The sequence below is a fragment of the Acanthochromis polyacanthus genome, chromosome 15 (assembly GCF_021347895.1).
Source record: "Acanthochromis polyacanthus isolate Apoly-LR-REF ecotype Palm Island chromosome 15, KAUST_Apoly_ChrSc, whole genome shotgun sequence".
Classification (NCBI taxonomy): Eukaryota; Metazoa; Chordata; class Actinopteri; family Pomacentridae; genus Acanthochromis; species Acanthochromis polyacanthus.
The window spans coordinates 37070577-37090747 of NC_067127.1; the positions used below are offsets into that span (position 1 = coordinate 37070577).

Below are 20171 nucleotides of genomic sequence, written 5' to 3' on the forward strand. Positions count from 1 at the left end.
AGTTTTTTCTTCTGAATCACCAGAATTACACCATTTAGCCAGAGCCACAAACAGTTGTTGAATTTACAACTTTCCCACGGTCCTCGAACTTCTCGTCTGTGATGAAAGATTAAAATCTTGATCAAAATCGATTCATTCCACGTGCCGTTTTAAAATTCAGCAAAAATACAGACTTTACTCTAAATAGATTCTGTAAAAAAGTAAAAATTCTGCCAACCTTGATGCAGCTGTAAAGATCAGAGAGACTCAGCTGTGATCAATCATCAATTAACAACAAATCAGAGAGTTTTCAGGTGTGGATAGTTAAATATCTGTAGTAGAAGGTGAGGCCTCCATCTTTTACTGGTAACAGAAATAAATTCAGCTTTTTGTTGTTTTCTCCTCTGTTCTCTGTGGAAATGTTGATTTTGTTGTTTTTTTTTGCTTCTGTTTCAGCTTGTTTGTGTGTCTCTTTGCTGTGTTGTTGCTCTGTTGTGTACTTTTACACATAAATTCAACCCTTTCTTCTCTTTTTATTATGATTTCCATGGTTCTAAATGCACAGAAGACATTTACTGAGTTCTCTCTCCTTCTTCATGTTATTCTGTTTCCACAGAGCTGCACGATTTTAGATTTTTACTGTCTGTCTGCATCTTCCAGTTGATGTTTGGTGTCTCTTTGTGGCCATTTTGTGTGTATTTCTGTCTTTTTTGGAGTTATATCTAAGTTATGTAGTTTTCACACGTGTATTTGCTCATTTTACATCTATTTTGTGTTGCTTTGCGTCATTTTTAGGTCCTTTTGTAGTCCTTTGTTGTAGTTTTACAAATAGAAAGTGGCCTGATGTGCAGGACCTTACTGTTCTTTGCTGTCTTTTTGCATCTTGTAGGTGATATATGGTTTCTATTTATGGTCATTTGTTGCTCAGTTGTCTCCTTTTTGTTGGTTTTCTCTCAGTCAGGTAGTTTTTTGAAAGTGTAAATGCTCATTTTACATTCATTTTATGTTGGTTTTGGGCTCTTTCAGGTCATTTTGTGTCTCTCTGTTGTCTTTTTGCATCGTCTACTTCTTCTTTTGTGGTAGTTTTACCAAAAAGAAATCGACTTTTTCAGATTTCTGTCCTGTGGTGTGGGATTTTTTATCTTTTACTGTCTTTATGCTTCCAGTAGTTGATATTTGGTGTCTTTTTGTGGCCGTTTTGTGTGTATTTCTGTCTCTTTTTGGAGTTATATCTAAGTTATGTAGTTTTCACGTGTGTATTTGTTCATTTTGCATCTATTTTTGTGTTGCTTTGTGTCACTTTTAGGTCTTTTTGTGGTTCTTTGTTGTAGTTTTACCCAAAAAAATGCAACTTTTTTTCAGATTTCTGTCCTGAGCTGCAGGACTTTAACAGTCTTTTTGCATCTTGTAGTTGGTATCTGGTGTGTTTGTGGTGATTTTTTTTTTTGCTCATTTTTGTTGGTTTTCTCTCAGTCGGGTAGTTTTCTGTATGTTAAAGTTCATTTTGCATCTATTCTGTGTTGGTTGTCGTCTCTTTCAGTGTCTCTTTGCTGTGTTGCTGCATCGTCTAGTTGTTCTTTTGTTGCAGTTTTAGGCAGAAATTCTACTTTGTTTCTGATTTTTCCCTCATTCTGCTTATTGACAGACAACATTTACTGAGTTCTCTCTCCTTCTTCATGTTGTTCTGGTTCCACAGAGCTGCACAGCTTTACATCTTTCACCGTCTCTTTCCATCTTGTCGGTGATAATTAGTTGCTCTTTGTGTGCTTCTTGGTCTGTTTTTGCAGTTTTCTCTCGGTCAGGTAGTTTCTGAATGTGTGTTTGTTCATTTTGCATCTATTTTTTGGTAGCTTTGCGTCTCTTTCTGGTCATTCTTTGCACAGTTACATCGTCTAGTTGTTCAGGTTGCAGTGAAAATGAATGAAAGTGAGTAAAAATGAGTCTTTATTAAACAGAACTTCCCTAAAAAGATGCTTTCCAGCACTGCGGCGGCTTTAAATCCGTCTCAGGTTTCTGTTGGTCCGTCCCTCCCTCTTTCTTTGTTCGCTGTTTCTCTGGACTCGGTTTTCATTTCGTTCTCAGCTCACTGAGCCAAACCTCCAGCAGCCATTAAAATAACACTGGAAAATGCCGGGGAAGTGTATATATTTATATATATAGAGAGAGAGAGACTGAGTTGACCCCACTTCTCTGAGCTCTGCTGCTCAGACTTTCCCTCCCTGTTCTCTGGGGGTCGGCAGTAATAAAGGTGATTCATTCATGGATGGATGTGATATATATCCTGCTGCTGGGAGGCTGCATGCTTCTCTCTCCACATCTCCTCCTGTCAGCAGCTGAAGGCAAACAATCGTCTCGCTGTACCTCCGGAGAACACGAGTAATAATCCGAGCAGAAAGCGTATTTGTTCTCCTCCGTCCTTGTGCAGCTTCTTTTCTCTTCACGCTGAAAAGGCCTGAGCACAAATGGGTTTGTTATGACTGTAAAAGCCAGAAAATATCCTCAATCATCTTTAGATTTATCCACACAACAAAAACTCTGCTTTAAAAAAAAAGACTGTATGGAAACAGAACAACCATGACGAGAAGGTGCAGAAAAACTCACTAAGAATGAGTGAAATTTGCACAAAAGAAAACAAAAAAGTTTAATATCTTTGTAAAACTACAGTAAAGAAGCACAAAAGAACAACTAGAAGATGCAACAACGCAGCAAAGAGACATAAAATGAGCTGAAAGAGACGAAAACCGACACAGAATAGATGCAACATGAACTTTAACACCTGGAGAAGCTGCTTGACTGAGACAGAACTAACAAAAAAAGAGACAAATTGTCAAAAATACACATAAAATGACCACAAGATGCAGTAGAAAGGTCTAAAACCCTGCAGCTGTTTTTCGCAGAGCGTCTCCAAAGCGTCGTGTAGATAAATAAACATCCAGACGTTGTGTTTCTGCTGTTTTTCTCAGACGGTGATCCGGCCTTTATCCTCCGTCTGGAATACCGCTTCAGATCATCTGCTGTGATTCATGGTTTAAAATCAGCTCCTCTACAATCAGCAGCAGCCACGCTCATCTCACAGGTCTGCATGTGACTGAGTGTGATTCAGTGCTGCATCGCTATGGCAACAGAACAGCTGTGAGAAACCAGGACCACGAAGAGACCCAAAGGAACAGAGCAAGCCTTTAGTTTCAGTGATTTCTGACAAAATGTGAAGATTTTAAGGTTAGATTTGGTTCGTTTTCAGACACGATGCGTTCAAAGATCGTCGTGAAGTTGAACATTGACCTTTTGTCTGTTTTTACGGTTTCTGGCTGACAAACTGTGTTATTTTGGATTTTCTGGTTCAGAAGATTGGCTGTGTTTGATGAGAGGGCGACGCATGTGAACTGTTAGCATGCTAACGGTTTGTTAGAATGCTAAGCTCTGATTTCTTACTGGAGGCGAATAAATGCAGCTTCAGGGGAAAAAAACTAGTTTTGAGTCAAAATTAACAAGATTTTATTCCATTAATTTGGACATTATTTTAGTTTGGATCCTGTCTTCAAAACAGCTGGAAATTCTTCTGATTTTTCCAAAATCTGTGAAAAATTTGTCCAGAATGGCTCGAGATTTGTCCAAAAACATTTGAGATTTGTCAAAATGAGACAAAAATTGTCCAAAATTTACCAAAATTTACTAAAATTTGCCTGAAATGGCTGAAATCTGTCAAAAATTATTGAAAAATTGTCAAAAATGGCTCAAATTTTGCCCAAAATAATCAGAAATGGATCAGAGGGATTATAAATATTTTCCAAATTATGTGAATATCTTTTTAAATGACATATTATTTGCGCAAAATGACTCCAAATCTGTCCAGAAAAAAATTGTCCAGAAGAACCAAATTTTTCTGTAATCTGCGTGAGATTTTCCCAACGCGGCTCAAATGTGTCCATCTGATGATAATCTGTGCAGAATGACTGAGAATTTGTCAAAAACATGTGAAAAATTGCCAAAAATGATCTAAAATTTGTACTAAATAAGTTGAAATTTGTCCTCAATGGCTACAAAATGGACTCAAATTAATTCAATTTTGTCCAAAGCAGCTGGAAATCTGTCCAGAACGACTCAGAATTTGTCGAAATGATAAAAAAAAAGAGGTAAAAGGGTCCAAAATTACCTTAAATTCATCTAAATGGCTCAAATGTGTCCAAAATGATTTCAAATTTCTCAAAAAGGACTCAGATGTTGACCAAAACTAATTATAAATTGTCCAAGATTGCTTAAAATTTGCCCAAAATCACAAATATATTTCCAAAACAACTGGAAATTTTGCAATTTTTTTCCGTCATTTTTCCAGAATGACTCAATATTTTTTTTAAAAACACTTACCGTTTGAAAATAAACCATTTACAGGAATCAGATTCGGTAAAAATCAAAAAAATCTGCAGTGATCCGAGCAGCTCTGAAGCTTTAAATCACTGATCTGAGACCAACAGTCATGTGACAAAAAATCTGAGAGTTTTCGGCTGAACTGCAATAAACAGCGGTAAACTGTTCAGACTTTACAGTCAGAATGTCCTCTGTTCTCTTTTTCCTGGACATAAAGCTCTGGTTGGTTTTGGAGGACGGGTTGAGGACAGCAGCAGCTCGTCGGTCGCATCCTTCAGCCTCCGTCTCCGTCTCCGTCTCCTTCCATCTCTCCATGTTTTGATGAATTCTTTCGTTTCATTTCTTCCACCAGCGGCTCACATGTCAGAACGTTTCATTAACTTCACTCACAGCGTTCCATCCACGTTCCTCTGGATGCTGCTGTCCCTCCTGCAGCCAATCAGACTGATGGGATTACAGCTAATTAGCGGCTAATTAACACAACAACCAATTCATCACTGCAGCGTTCACACACTTTATAACAGGTTTTATTCTAAAATGAGATGTGAAATATTAAAGTTTTCAGCTCAGATTTTATTCATTTTCCTGAAGACACCTGAACGTCACACATGATGCATTCAAGGACCATCAGAAAGCGTAAACTCTGATGATTCAGTCTGGGTTTTTTTACAGTGTCTAGCGCTAATAAATGGTATAATTTTGGTAAATTTTTAAAGATAAGTTGCTGAATTTTTCCCATGTGACTGTTGATCACAGCTGAGTTTCTAAAAATATCAAAGCTGCATCAAAGAGTGCAGAATTTTTACTTTTTGACAGAATATTGTTAGAACAGATGGTTTATTTATGGAGATTTTTTAAATGAGGTAGAATACAGTAACTTTGATAAATTATCACAACAGTCTCCCAAATGAACGGCACAGACGATTAGTTCAAGGACCTTCAGGAAGTTAAAAATCAGAGGATTTTTTGTGAGTTTTTTTTTACAGTTTCTGGCTGAAACCTTTTAAAGATAAAAAGCCTCTCAAACCCACTCATGGGTTTTGGGATTGAGAGAGTTTATTTGTAGACTTTAGAAACTGAAACCTCGTGTTTCTGCCAGGAAACCAAACTATATTTAGGTTTCAGATTTAAAAGTCCCAGATTTTTCTGATGTGACTGTTGATCACAGCTGAGTCACCAAAGAGTGAAGAATTTTTAGTTTTTCACAGAACCTGGTTAGAGCAGATGGTTTACTTATGGAGAATTTTTAAATGAGACACGTAGAAACAGCGATTTTGATAAAATATCACAAATTTCCCAAAAGAATGGCTTAGTGAGTAGTTCAAGGACCTTCAGGAGGTTCATAATCAGATGATTCTTTCTGTTTTTACAATTTCTGGATGATAAATCATGTAACTTTTGTGATTTTTAAAAAAGATGTCATGCCTTTTAAACCCACCAGTCAAGAGGAGAGTTAATAAACAGATTTTTTTAAATTCTTTAAACGTTGAATTGGAGCAACATCTTCACGGTTTTTGTGCCGCTAACCGAGTTTCTTTCTGTGTTTTCTGCTGTTTCAGGCTCTCTGATTGGCTGAAAACACCTGAGAGGGAAGCAGAGCTGCAGCGACGGCGGTCGGTGATGAGAATCAGGCAGTAGCAGTTGGTCAGCTCGTTTGGTAGAAACCGGCAGAGAGAGGAACCAGGACTGAAGTCGGGATGGTGGCGGTGAAGCTGCTCCGGGCCTTCATGGTGCTGCTGGGAATCTCAGCTCTGTGCAGCGGAACGACGGGAACCCGGAGAGGAAGCGCTGCTCTGGACCAGAGAGGCCACAGACACAAACACCCAGGTAGGAAACCCTTTGTTCTCCTTTACTCACACATGTAAAGGTGTGTGACAGTCATTTATTTATTTTAGTCCACACACAAACACCCATGGAGGAAACTGTTTTTTCTGTAATTTATCATCTTAACCCTCGTGTCGTCATAGACCCGTTTTAAAGTTTGAAAACGTGGAAAAAAAATATTTTCACAGTGAAACTTCTGACGTCCACATTTTCCACGTTTAGGAAATCTTTGAACATTTCTTAGTGGAAAAAAAGAAATATTAAAAATATTTAAGAACATTGACAAAAAAAACATTTTTTGTCAATAAATGTCATTGTTCTTAAGAAAATAATAGAAGTTTTAATGATATATCTGTTCTCATTTTGGATATTTGAAAAAAATTAGTAGACTTTTTCTCATCTTTGGAAAATATTTACAAGAATTTCTCGCCAATTTTTTAAAATAAAACTTTTAAGGGAAACTTATAAGGAATTATTGTAATTTTCTTCCTGAAGGTTTTGCAAATTTTCAAAAATTTTGGGAACTTTTTTTGGCTGTTTTTTAAATTTTTTCATGAGACAAGGAAACAACTCAGGAACGTTCCTCAGACCTCAGCCAGGGTCTCAGGAACGTTCCTCAGACCTCAGCCAGGGTCTCAGGAACGTTCCTCAGACCTCAGCCAGGGCCTCAGGAACGTTCCTCAGACCTCAGCCAGGGTCTGAGGAACGTTCCTCAGACCTCAGCCAGGGTCTCAGGAACGTTCCTCAGACCTCAGCCAGGGCCTCAGGAACGTTCCTCAGACCTCAGCCAGGGTCTGAGGAACGTTCCTCAGACCTCAGCCAGGGTCTGAGGAACGTTCCTCAGACCTCAGCCAGGGCCTCAAGAACGTTCATCAGACCTCAGTCAGGGTCTCAGGAACGTTCCTCAGACCCTGGCTGAGGTCTCAGGAACGTTCCTCAGACCTCAGCCAGGGTCTGAGGAACGTTCCTCAGACCTCAGCCAGGGCCTCAAGAACGTTCATCAGACCTCAGCCAGGGTCTGAGGAACGTTCCTCAGACCTCAGCCAGGGCCTCAAGAACGTTCCTCAGACCTCAGCCAGGGTCTCAGGAACGTTCCTCAGACCTCAGCCAGGGTCTCAGGAACGTTCCTCAGACCTCAGCCAGGGCCTCAGGAACGTTCCTCAGACCTCAGCCAGGGTCTCAGGAACGTTCCTCAGACCTCAGCCAGGGCATCAAGAACGTTCCTCAGACCTCAGCCAGGGTCTCAGGAACGTTCCTCAGACCTCAGCCAGGGTCTGAGGAACGTTCCTCAGACCTCAGCCAGGGCCTCAAGAACGTTCATCAGACCTCAGTCAGGGTCTCAGGAACGTTCCTCAGACCCTGGCTGAGGTCTCAGGAACGTTCCTCAGACCTCAGCCAGGGTCTGAGGAACGTTCCTCAGACCTCAGCCAGGGCCTCAAGAACGTTCATCAGACCTCAGCCAGGGTCTGAGGAACGTTCCTCAGACCTCAGCCAGGGCCTCAAGAACGTTCCTCAGACCTCAGCCAGGGTCTCAGGAACGTTCCTCAGACCTCAGCCAGGGTCTCAGGAACGTTCCTCAGACCTCAGCCAGGGTCTGAGGAACGTTCCTCAGACCTCAGCCAGGGCCTCAAGAACGTTCCTCAGACCTCAGCCAGGGTCTCAGGAACGTTCCTCAGACCCTGGCTGAGGTCTGAGGAACGTTCCTCAGACCTCAGCCAGGGCCTCAAGAACGTTCATCAGACCTCAGCCAGGGTCTGAGGAACGTTCCTCAGACCTCAGCCAGGGCCTCAAGAACGTTCCTCAGACCTCAGCCAGGGTCTCAGGAACGTTCCTCAGACCTCAGCCAGGGTCTCAGGAACGTTCCTCAGACCTCAGCCAGGGCCTCAGGAACGTTCCTCAGACCTCAGCCAGGGTCTCAGGAACGTTCCTCAGACCTCAGCCAGGGCATCAAGAACGTTCCTCAGACCTCAGCCAGGGTCTCAGGAACGTTCCTCAGACCTCAGCCAGGGCATCAAGAACGTTCCTCAGACCTCAGCCAGGGCCTCAGGAACGTTCCTCAGACCTCAGCCAGGGCATCAAGAACGTTCCTCAGACCTCAGCCAGGGTCTCAGGAACGTTCCTCAGACCTCAGCCAGGGTCTCAGGAACGTTCCTCAGACCTCAGCCAGGGTCTCAGGAACGTTCCTCAGACCTCAGCCAGGGTCTCAGGAACGTTCCTCAGACCTCAGCCAGGGCCTCAAGAACGTTCCTCAGACCTCAGCCAGGGTCTCAGGAACGTTCATCAGACCTCAGCCAAAGTCTCAGGAACGTTCCTCAGACCTCAGCCAGGGTCTCAGGAACGTTCATCAGACCTCAGCCAGGGCCTCAAGAACGTTCCTCAGACCTCAGCCAGGGTCTCAGGAACGTTCATCAGACCTCAGCCAAAGTCTCAGGAACGTTCCTCAGACCTCAGCCAGGGTCTCAGGAACGTTCATCAGACCTCAGCCAGGGCCTCAAGAACGTTCCTCAGACCTCAGCCAGGGCCTCAAGAACGTTCCTCAGACCTCAGCCAGGGTCTCAGGAACGTTCCTCAGACCTCAGCCAGGGTCTCAGGAACGTTCATCAGACCTCAGCCAGGGCCTCAAGAACGTTCCTCAGACCTCAGCCAGGGTCTCAGGAACGTTCATCAGACCTCAGCCAAAGTCTCAGGAACGTTCATCAGACCTCAGCCAGGGTCTCAGGAACGTTCCTCAGACCTCAGCCAGGGCCTCAGGAACGTTCATCAGACCTCAGCCAGGGCCTCAGGAACGTTCCTCAGACCTCAGCCAGGGTCTCAGGAACGTTCATCAGACCTCAGCCAGGGCCTCAGGAACGTTCCTCAGACCTCAGCCAGGGCCTCAGGAACATTCATCAGACCTCAGCCAGGGCCTCAAGAACGTTCCTCAGACCTCAGCCAGGGTCTCAGGAACGTTCATCAGACCTCAGCCAAAGTCTCAGGAACGTTCATCAGACCTCAGCCAGGGTCTCAGGAACGTTCCTCAGACCTCAGCCAGGGCCTCAAGAACGTTCCTCAGACCTCAGCCAGGGTCTCAGGAACGTTCCGCAGACCTCAGCCAGGGTCTCAGGAACGTTCCTCAGACCTCAGCCAGGGCCTCAAGAACGTTCCTCAGACCTCAGCCAGGGTCTCAGGAACGTTCATCAGACCTCAGCCAAAGTCTCAGGAACGTTCATCAGACCTCAGCCAGGGTCTCAGGAACGTTCCTCAGACCTCAGCCAGGGCCTCAAGAACGTTCCTCAGACCTCAGCCAGGGTCTCAGGAACGTTCCTCAGACCTCAGCCAGGGTCTCAGGAACGTTCCTCAGACCTCAGCCAGGGTCTCAGGAACGTTCCTCAGACCTCAGCCAGGGCCTCAGGAACGTTCCTCAGACCTCAGCCAGGGTCTCAGGAACGTTCCTCAGACCTCAGCCAGGGCCTCAGGAACGTTCCTCAGACCTCAGCCAGGGTCTCAGGAACATTCCTCAGACCTCAGCCAGGGTCTCAGGAACGTTCCTCAGACCTCAGCCAGGGCCTCAGGAACGTTCATCAGACCTCAGCCAGGGCCTCAGGAACGTTCATCAGACCTCAGCCAGGGTCTCAGGAACGTTCATCAGACCTCAGCCAGGGTCTCAGGAACGTTCATCAGACCTCAGCCAGGGTCTCAGGAACGTTCCTCAGACCTCAGCCAGGGTCTCAGGAACGTTCATCAGACCTCAGCCAGGGCCTCAGGAACGTTCATCAGACCTCAGCCAGGGCCTCAGGAACGTTCCTCAGACCTCAGCCAGGGTCTCAGGAACGTTCATCAGACCTCAGCCAAAGTCTCAGGAACGTTCCTCAGACCTCAGCCAGGGTCTGAGGAACGTTCCTCAGACCTCAGCCAGGGCCTCAGGAACGTTCCTCAGACCTCAGCCAGGGCCTCAAGAACGTTCCTCAGACCTCAGCCAGGGTCTCAGGAACGTTCATCAGACCTCAGCCAGGGCCTCAAGAACGTTCCTCAGACCTCAGCCAGGGCCTCAGGAACGTTCCTCAGACCTCAGCCAGGGTCTCAGGAACGTTCCTCAGACCTCAGCCAAAGAACTCAGGAACGTTGGTCAGCGTTCAGCGGCTTCAGCTTCAGTCTGCAGGATGTCTGTGTAGGTTCTCATTCATCCAGATCAAGGTTATCCAAAGCTGTTTAAATCAATCCACTGGACTTTAAGTCTTCAGGATCAAACATCAGGAGGTGAACCTGAAGCTCTTGTTGAAGATGTTTGAAGATGTTTCTTCTTTGTGTTCAGGTCACCTGTCGCTGCACAGACACCGGCAGCATTCGGGGAAGGAAGGCCAGGTGCTGCACCGCTCCAAGAGAGGCTGGGTCTGGAACCAGTTCTTCGTCATCGAGGAGTACACCGGACCAGACCCGGTCCTGGTGGGCAGGGTGAGTTCACTGGTTGAACTGCTTTAACATTGTCCTCAAAGGACTGAGGACATTCTACGTCACGTCTGGTTTTGGTTGTTTTATGTCTCACTTGTGTCATTTTCTATCTTGGTTTTATTGTTTTATGTCTCGTTTCTGTGATCTTGTGTTTTGTTTTTCTTGTTTCGTGTCTTATTTCTGACATTTTATGTCTTTCTTTGGTCATTGTCTGTCTTGTTTTTGTCATTGTCTGTCTTGTTTTTGTTGTTTTATGTCTTGCTTTGGTCATTTTATGTCTTCTTTTAAATGTTTTGTATCATTTCTGTCATTTTGTGTCTTGTTTTTGTTGTTTTATTTTTCATTTCTGATGTTTTGTCTCTTGTTTTTTTCTTTTTATGTCTTGTTTTGTCATTTTTTGTCTTGTTTTTGTCGTTTTATGTCTTCTTTTTGTCGTTTTCTGTCTTGCTTTGGTCATTTTATGTCTTGTTTTTGTCGTTTTCTGTCTCGTTTTTGTCATTTTGTGTCTTGCTTTGGTCATTTCATGTCTTGTTTTTGTTGTTTTCTGTCTCTTCTTTGTCGTTTTGTGTCTTGCTTTGGTCATTTCATGTCTTGTTTTTGTCGTTTTCTGTCTCGTTTTTGTCGTTTTATGTCTTGCTTTGGTCATTTTATGTCCTCTTTTAAGTGTTTTGTCTCATTTCTGTCATTTTGTGTCTTGTTTATGTTGTTTTATGTTTCATTTCTGACGTTTTCTCTCTTGTTTTTTTCATTTCATGTCTTGTTTTTGTTGTTTTCTGTCTCTTCTTTGTCGTTTTGTGTCTTGCTTTGGTCATTTCATGTCTTGTTTTTTGTCGTTTTCTGTCTCGTTTTTGTCGTTTTACGTCTTGTTTTTGTTGTTTTGTGTTGCGTTTTTGTCTTTTTATGTCTTGTTTTTGTTGTTTTATGTCTTGTTTTCATTCCCTAGTGTCTCCTTTTTGTCATTTTCTCTCATTTCTGTCATTTTCTATCATGTTCGTGTTGTTCGTTTATTCCCTATTATTGATGAATCTGGAGCAGAAAACTGGAAAAGAGAAACTGATTTTCCAAACATTTAGAGCCCGAACGTTCTCCAGGTCTGGAATGATCCAGTTAACGTCCTCCTGGTTTACGAGGTGACGGCAGACGGGATTTAAATGCCGATGTTCCCGTTTATCAGGCGAGAGGTCACGGTTCTGTTCAGGGGTGGATATGATCGGTGGATCCATCAGTCAGAACGTCGTATTTCAGCGCCGCTCCGTAGAGGAACAACAACAGTTTAATTGGATGTTGAACACTCGTTTAAATCAGCTTCTTATTTGTGTTTTCACGTCGAACACGAAGCAGCAGCTCGTCCGTCTCCACGTTCCATTTTACCTCCAAACCCAGCTAACCGTTTTAACCGTTCTGCTTCTTTTATGGCTCCCGTCTCATTTTTTCTTCCCACTGGCTCACGTTTCACTACGATTAAAGGCCCGACAGCAAAAAAACAAACAAAAAACTGGATTAAATAAAGCTGCATTTCTGTCAGTATTTATTTTAGAATAACTGCTAGAATCTAGAATCAACATCTGCATTTTTTAAAATTCTCACATTTGTTAGCAAAACTGGAAAATAACCGTCAGCTCTGCAGATATTTAACAATTTATATTTTATACTTATTCTGATGGAGGACATTCTACGCAATGTTTTGTTTTTGTTTCGCCTTTGTTTAATGTCTTGTTTTTGTCATTTTGTGTCTAGTTTTTGTCGTTTTCTGTTTTGGTTTTGTAATTTTGTGTCTTACTTTTGTCATTTTGTGTCTTATGTCGTTTTCTATCTTGTTTTTGTCATTTTGTGTCTTGTTTTTGGCGTTTTCTATCTTGTTTCTGTCATTATGTATCTTATTTATGTCATTTTCTTTCTTGGTTTTGTAATTTTGTGTCTTACTTTCGTCATTTTGTGTCTTTTTTGTCATTTTGTGTCTTGTTTTTGTCGTTTTCTGTCTTGTTTTTGTCATTTTTTGTCTCGTTTTTGTCGTTTTCTGTCTTGTTTTTGTCATTTTCTGTCTCATTTTTGTTGTTAAATGTCTTCTTTTTTTGTCATTATGTATCTTGTTTATGTCGTTTTCTTTCTTGGTTTTGTAATTCTGTGTCTTACTTTCATCATTTTGTGTCTTTTGTTGTTATTTTGTGTCTCGTTTTTGTCGTTTTCTGTCTTGTTTTTGTCATTTTGTGTCTCGGTTTTGTCATTTTCTGTCTTGTTTTTGTCATTTTGTGTCTCGGTTTTGTCGTTTTCTGTCTTGTTTTTGTTGTTGAATGTCTTGTTTTTGTCATTATGTATCTTATTTATGTCGTTTTCTTTCTTGGTTTTGTAATTTTGTGTCTTACTTTCATCATTTTGTGTCTTTTTTTGTTATTTTCTGTCTTGTTTTTGTCGTTTTCTGTCTTGTTTTCTGACTCTGCTTTCTGTCTCTTGTCTCCTAGCTCCACTCGGACGTGGACCTGGGCGACGGGAACATCAAGTACATCCTCTCTGGAGAAGGCGCCGGAACCATCTTTGTGATCGACGATAAGACGGGGAACATCCACGCCACCAAGACGCTGGACCGCGAGGAGCAGGCCCAGTACACTCTGACAGCGCAGGCCGTGGCCAGAGACACCAACAAGCCTCTGGAGCCGCCGTCAGAGTTCATCGTCAAGGTTCAGGACATCAACGACAATCCTCCAGAGTTCCTGCACGGACCGTACTACGCCAGGGTGCCCGAGATGTCCAACGTCGGTGAGTAGCAGGAAGTCTGAGCGTCATAAATCACCGTGGGTCAGTTTAAAGTCATGCAGCTCTGAGGAACCAGAACAACACCAAGAAGGACAGAGAACTCAGAGATGTCTTCTGACACAGTTAGAATGATGGAAAAACTAAGAAAAGTAGAATTTATGTCTAAAACTTCCCCAAAGAGACGCAAAAGATCAACTAGATGAAGCAACGTCACAGCAAAGAGACACAAAATGAGCCGAAAGAGACGATAAACCAACGCACAATAGATGAAAAATCTCCTGGAAATGAGATTAATATGAGAAAATGTGGTCTAAAATGAATGAAGTTTGTCTAAATTGACTCAAAAACTGCCTAAAATTACTCCAGACTTACTTAAAATGACAAAATATTTTCAGAATGTGTCAAAAATGACAAAAGAAGATCAGCCAAAATGACTATTAGTTTGTCTAAAACAACTCAACATTAGATTAGAATGAATTTCGTTTGATTGTTTAGTTACTTATTGATTTAAAAGTTCAGTTTTAAATGTAAAAAAACACACAAAAAATACCACAAAGTGACAAAACGGTTCCAAAGATGGAGGAAGGAACTAAAATAATAAAAAAAATTGTAGAAATAAGACAAAAACAACACAAGCGAGACAAAAACTCCACAAAAAAACACAAACGATACACAAAACAATGAATAAAGCGAAATGCAAAATGACAAAATATAAGACAAAAGACACAAGTGAGACAAAAAGGAAACACAAAACGAGAAAAACGAGAAAAAACACCACGAAGAGAAAGACGACAAACAAAATGACAAAAACCAAGACAAACAACTAAAATCTTACAAAAAACAACAAAAACAAGACAAAATGGCACAAAAATGAGACACAAAAAATATAAGCGAGACGTAAAACGACAGAAAATTAGACAAACAACACAAACCAAAACAAAAAAGTCAAAAAATTAGACAAAAATGTTACAAAAACAAGACAAAAAATTACACAAATGACACAAAAAATGACAAAAGTGAGGAACAAAATGACAAAAGTAGACAAACAACACAAAACAATACACAAAACAATGAATAAAGCAAAACACAAAACGACAAAGCTGAGACAAAAAACACAAGTGAGACAAAAAGGAAACACAAAATGACAAGAACATGAGAAAAATGACAAAAGTCACACAAAAAAACTACAAGAAGAAGACAAAACATTACAAAAACAAGACAGAAACAACAAAAGAACAATGAACAATCTAGTATTTTACTTTATGATCAAAACAACTTGTCATGGTCCAGAAATTCTACAATGGTTTTACTAATTTACAATCTGACTGGACCCTCTGGAGGACCACTTTTGTTCTCTGTCCATGAATTAGTGTAGAATCGTTTAAGTTTCCAGGAGGGAATGGGTCCGCTCTGCTCTGACAGACGTCTATAGATCGGGTCGTTGATGGATCTGCTCTCTGTCGCTGTTTGTCGGATAAACAGTTTCTTTCATTTATTATTAACGAGCAGCGAAACGTGAACGGAGGAAGTGTGACGGCAGATATTCCAGCTCCTGGACAGACTTTTATCAGATATTTCGCCTCAGCAGCTCACATGGATTCATTCTGACCTGAAGTGACCCCAGCTGCTCGTCTGAACGGACGTCTGGAGAAAGAACTTCTCAACGAGCCGAGACCTGAAAACAGCAACAAGCAGCAAGAAACAGGAGCAGAAAGAAAGAAAATAAGACGAGAAAGAAAGAAAACAGGAGCAAAAAGAAAACAGGAGCAGAAAGAAAACAGGAGCAGAAAGAAGGAAAACAAGAGCAAAAATAAAGAAAACAGGAAGAGAAAGAAAGAAAACAGGAGCAAAAATAAAACAGGAGCAGAAAGAAAGAAAACAAGACGAGAAAGAAAGAAAACGGGAGCAAAAAGAAAATAGGAGCAGAAAGAAAACAGAAGCAGAAAGAAGGAAAACAAGACCAGAAAGAAAGAAAACAGGAGCAGAAAGAAAACAGGAGCAGAAAGAAGGAAAACAGGAGCAAAAATAAAGAAAACAGGAAGAGAAAGAAAGAAAACAGGAGCAGAAAGAAATAAAACAGGAGCAGAAAGAAAGAAAACAGGAGCAGAAAGAAAGAAAATGAACAGAAAGAAAGAAAATGAACAGAAAGAAAGAAAACAGGAGCAAAAATAAAGAAAACAGGAAGAGAAAGAAAGAAAACAAGACCAGAAAGAAAGAAAACGGGAGCAAAAAGAAAACAGGAACAGAAAGAAAGAAAACAGGAGCAAAAAGAAAACAGGAGCAGAAAGAAAGAAAACAAGACCAGAAAGAAAGAAAACGGGAGCAAAAGAAAACAGGAGCAGAAAGAAAGAAACAAGACCAGAAAGAAAGAAACGGGAGCAAAAAGAAAACAGGAGCAGAAAGAAAACACGAGCAGAAAGAAAGAAAACAAGACCAGAAAGAAAGAAACAGGAAGAGAAAGAAAGAAAACAGGAGCAAAAATAAAACAGGAACAGAAAGAAAGAAAACAGGAGCAAAAAGAAAACAGGAGCAGAAAGAAAGAAAACAAGACCAGAAAGAAAGAAAACGGGAGCAAAAGAAAACAGGAGCAGAAAGAAAGAAAACAAGACCAGAAAGAAAGAAAACGGGAGCAAAAAGAAAACAGGAGCAGAAAGAAAACACGAGCAGAAAGAAAGAAAACAAGACCAGAAAGAAAGAAAACAGGAAGAGAAAGAAAGAAAACAGGAGCAAAAATAAAACAGGAGCAGAAAGAAAGAAAACAAGACGAGAAAGAAAGAAAACGGGAGCAGAAAGAAAGAAAACAGGAGCAGAAAGAAAGAAAATGAACAGAAAGAAAGAAAACAGGAGCCGAAGGAAAGAAAGCAGGAGCAGAAAGAAGGAAAACAGGAGCAAAAATAAAGAAAACAGGAAGAGAAAGAAAGAAAACAAGACCAGAAAGAAAGAAAACGGGAGCAAAAAGAAAACAGGAACAGAAAGAAAGAAAACAGGAGCAAAAGAAAACAGGAGCAGAAAGAAAGAAAACAAGACCAGAAAGAAAGAAAACGGGAGCAAAAAGAAAACAGGAGCAGAAAGAAAGAAAACAAGACCAGAAAGAAAGAAAACGGGAGCAAAAAGAAAACAGGAGCAGAAAGAAAACACGAGCAGAAAGAAAGAAAACAAGACCAGAAAGAAAGAAAACAGGAAGAGAAAGAAAGAAAACAGGAGCAAAAATAAAACAGGAGCAGAAAGAAAGAAAACAAGACGAGAAAGAAAGAAAACGGGAGCAAAAGAAAATAGGAGCAGAAAGAAAACAGAAGCAGAAAGAAGGAAAACAAGACCAGAAAGAAAGAAAACAGGAGCAGAAAGAAAGAAAACAGGAGCAGAAAGAAGGAAAACAGGAGCAAAAATAAAGAAAACAGGAAGAGAAAGAAAGAAAACAGGAGCAAAAATAAAACAGGAGCAGAAAGAAAGAAAACAGGAGCAGAAAGAAAGAAAATGAACAGAAAGAAAGAAAACAGGAGCCGAAGGAAAGAAAGCAGGAGCAGAAAGAAGGAAGACAGGAGCAAAAATAAAGAAAACAGGAAGAGAAAGAAAGAAAACAGGAGCAAAAATAAAACAGGAGCAGAAAGAAAGAAAACAGGAGCAGAAAGAAAGAAAATGAACAGAAAGAAAGAAAACAGGAGCCGAAGGAAAGAAAGCAGGAGCAGAAAGAAGGAAAACAGGAGCAAAAATAAAGAAAACAGGAAGAGAAAGAAAGAAAACAGGAAGAGAAAGAAAGAAAACAAGACCAGAAAGAAAGAAAACGGGAGCAAAAAGAAAACAGGAACAGAAAGAAAGAAAACAGGAGCAAAAAGAAAACAGGAGCAGAAAGAAAGAAAACAAGACCAGAAAGAAAGAAAACGGGAGCAAAAAGAAAACAGGAGCAGAAAGAAAACACGAGCAGAAAGAAAGAAAACAAGACCAGAAAGAAAGAAAACAGGAAGAGAAAGAAAGAAAACAGGAGCAAAAATAAAACAGGAGCAGAAAGAAAGAAAACAAGACGAGAAAGAAAGAAAACGGGAGCAAAAAGAAAATAGGAGCAGAAAGAAAACAGAAGCAGAAAGAAGGAAAACAAGACCAGAAAGAAAGAAAACAGGAGCAGAAAGAAAGAAAACAGGAGCAGAAAGAAGGAAAACAGGAGCAAAAATAAAGAAAACAGGAAGAGAAAGAAAGAAAACAGGAGCAAAAATAAAACAGGAGCAGAAAGAAAGAAAACAGGAGCAGAAAGAAAGAAAATGAACAGAAAGAAAGAAAACAGGAGCCGAAGGAAAGAAAGCAGGAGCAGAAAGAAGGAAGACAGGAGCAAAAATAAAGAAAACAGGAAGAGAAAGAAAGAAAACAAGACCAGAAAGAAAGAAAACGGGAGCAAAAAGAAAACAGGAACAGAAAGAAAGAAAACAGGAGCAAAAAGAAAACAGGAGCAGAAAGAAAGAAAACAAGACCAGAAAGAAAGAAAACAGGAGCAGAAAGAAAGAAAACAGGAGCAGAAAGAAGGAAAACAGGAGCAAAAATAAAGAAAACAGGAAGAGAAAGAAAGAAAACAGGAGCAAAAATAAAACAGGAGCAGAAAGAAAGAAACAGGAGCAGAAAGAAAGAAAATGAACAGAAAGAAAGAAAACAGGAGCCGAAGGAAAGAAAGCAGGAGCAGAAAGAAGGAAGACAGGAGCAAAAATAAAGAAAACAGGAAGAGAAAGAAAGAAAACAGGAAGAGAAAGAAAGAAAACAGGAAGAGAAAGAAAGAAAACAGGAACGGGTTTCCTCACAGGCACACTAAAAAACTGATCAACAAAAACGACACAAAAATACACACAACAATGTACAAAGCGAAACACAAAACGACAAAAATGAGACAAAAAACACAAGCGAGACAAAAATAAACACAAAACAAAGCAGCAAAAACAAGAAAGAAAACATGATCAAAACAACAAAAATCTGACAAAAAGACAAAAAAACAACAAAAACAAGACAAAATATTACAAAAATGAAACGCACAATGACAAAAAAAAACAAGACACAAAATGAGTCAAACAAATCGACAGGATTTCGTATTTAAATATCTGTTCTCCTTTCTTACATATTTTTAACATATTTTTTCAAATTTCCTATATTTTTCTGTTTTTTTGTTTGTTTTTTTTATATATTTTTTCTTTTTTTCTTTCAGGGTTCTTTTTGTAAATATTATATTAAAAGTATTTTGTATATTATTATGTAAAATAGTAAATATTCTGTTTGTGCACACAGACACGCACACACACACACACACACACACACACACACACACACACACACACACATATATATATATATATAAAATTTTAACATAGGTTTGAAATATGTAAAAAAAAAGAAAAATGATGTCAAAAAACACAAAAACAAAAAAAAAAACAAAAATCAAAATAAGGTAAAAACAATCAATGAAAGGAAAAAACTGATGATGAAACGTGGAGAAATGTTAGAAACATGTTTGGAGTTCAACCTCTGAGGAGCAGCTGGGTTATGATTCGACATCCTGCAGGTGGATCTGGTTTATTCTACTTCCTGTCTGCAGGTACATCGGTCGTACAGGTGACTTTGTTTCTACTTCCTGTCTACAGGTACGTCGGTGATGCAGGTGACGGCGACGGACGCCGACGATCCGACGTACGGAAACAGCGCCCGGCTGGTTTACAGCATCCTGCAGGGACAACCATACTTCTCTGTGGAGCCGCAGACAGGTGAGACGACAAACGGCCGCAAAGTTCTGGAAAATGTCGTTATTATTGAATGTAGATTTAAATATCCTGGAAAAAACAATCAACAACCTGCAGCTTTACACAGACATTTTAGTATTTTTCAGATCTTTAATGCTAAAAAAAGGTTGTTTGTCTATAAAATTAACAGACTTTAATTTGAAAAACAAGAAAATATTCATATTTATATTAGAATTGCAGAGACACACTGTTAATTTCAGATCATATCAAAGTAATTTCAGTTTTTTAGAAGTAAGTTTGAGTAAAAATCTTGAATATTTGACAGAACTGGGTCCACCTCTAACACTCCTGCATATTTTACATCAGACACACATTCAGTCATTCATTTTCAGAACATCTTCATGTTTTTTCATGTTTTTATTTGTCTCATTTTGTTTTTTTGTCTTGCTTGTGTTATTTGTGTATTTTTTGTGTCATTTGCATAATTTTTTGTCTTGTTTTTGTCAGTTTTTTATCGCTGTGTGACTTTCTTATCAAATATTTTTGTTTCTTTTTTGTTTTGACACAAAACGATTTCATGTCGTTTGTCTCATTTTTGTCATTTTGCGTTTCATTTTTGTGATATTTTGTCTTGTTTTTGTTGTTTTTTTGTCTTTTTTTATTGCATATTTGTGAAATAAAACAGGATGATTCCATTACGGTTTGGTGGAATCTTTTGTGAATTCAAACAGCCTGTCTGTGCTCCGGCTGCACGTTTTTCCTTCTTTTTCTGGAATAGATGTGATTCTGCAGCTCAGGTTTCTGCGTTAACAGCAGCAGAAGATGGAAACCCTGCAGGAAAAATCAGGTTTTCCTAAAGCTACCGGTCCACAATGTCAAGGCACAAAATCATGTTTTTACAGATTTTAGAGCGCGTTAGCTGTAAAGTTTCTACTAAAATCACATTTAGGCTCCACAAAAACACAAAATCAAACCGTTTCCATCGACCTTTTTGACTTAAAGTCCATTTTAAAATGTTTTTCTTTGTTTTTGCTGTTAAAAAAAACTGTAATATTTTGGAATCTTTCCTTTTTTGTCACATATTTTTCCTGCATTTGTTGAAATATGCAAAAATAT

The 20171-nt window shown here is 40.2% G+C and overlaps 1 protein-coding gene and 1 long non-coding RNA gene across 2 annotated transcripts in view; one reads left to right on the forward strand and one right to left on the reverse strand.

Annotated features, from left to right (window-relative positions):
• cdh11 (cadherin 11, type 2, OB-cadherin (osteoblast)) overlaps nt 1-20171 on the forward strand; it is a 135046-nt gene that overhangs the window by 76927 nt on the left and 37948 nt on the right. The window contains exons 3-6 of the mRNA XM_022211761.2: nt 5904-6171; nt 10460-10599; nt 13056-13350; nt 18960-19079. Of these exons, the coding sequence (XP_022067453.1) occupies nt 6042-6171; nt 10460-10599; nt 13056-13350; nt 18960-19079 (685 nt within the window). The 5' untranslated portion in view covers nt 5904-6041. The remainder of the gene's footprint in view (nt 1-5903; nt 6172-10459; nt 10600-13055; nt 13351-18959; nt 19080-20171) is intronic.
• Nucleotides 9685-10313, reverse strand: LOC127537390 (uncharacterized). Its single transcript, XR_007947009.1, has 3 exons — nt 10215-10313; nt 9895-9990; nt 9685-9766 (listed from the first exon to the last, which is right to left on the reverse strand). It is a non-coding gene; the product is annotated as an uncharacterized LOC127537390 (long non-coding RNA).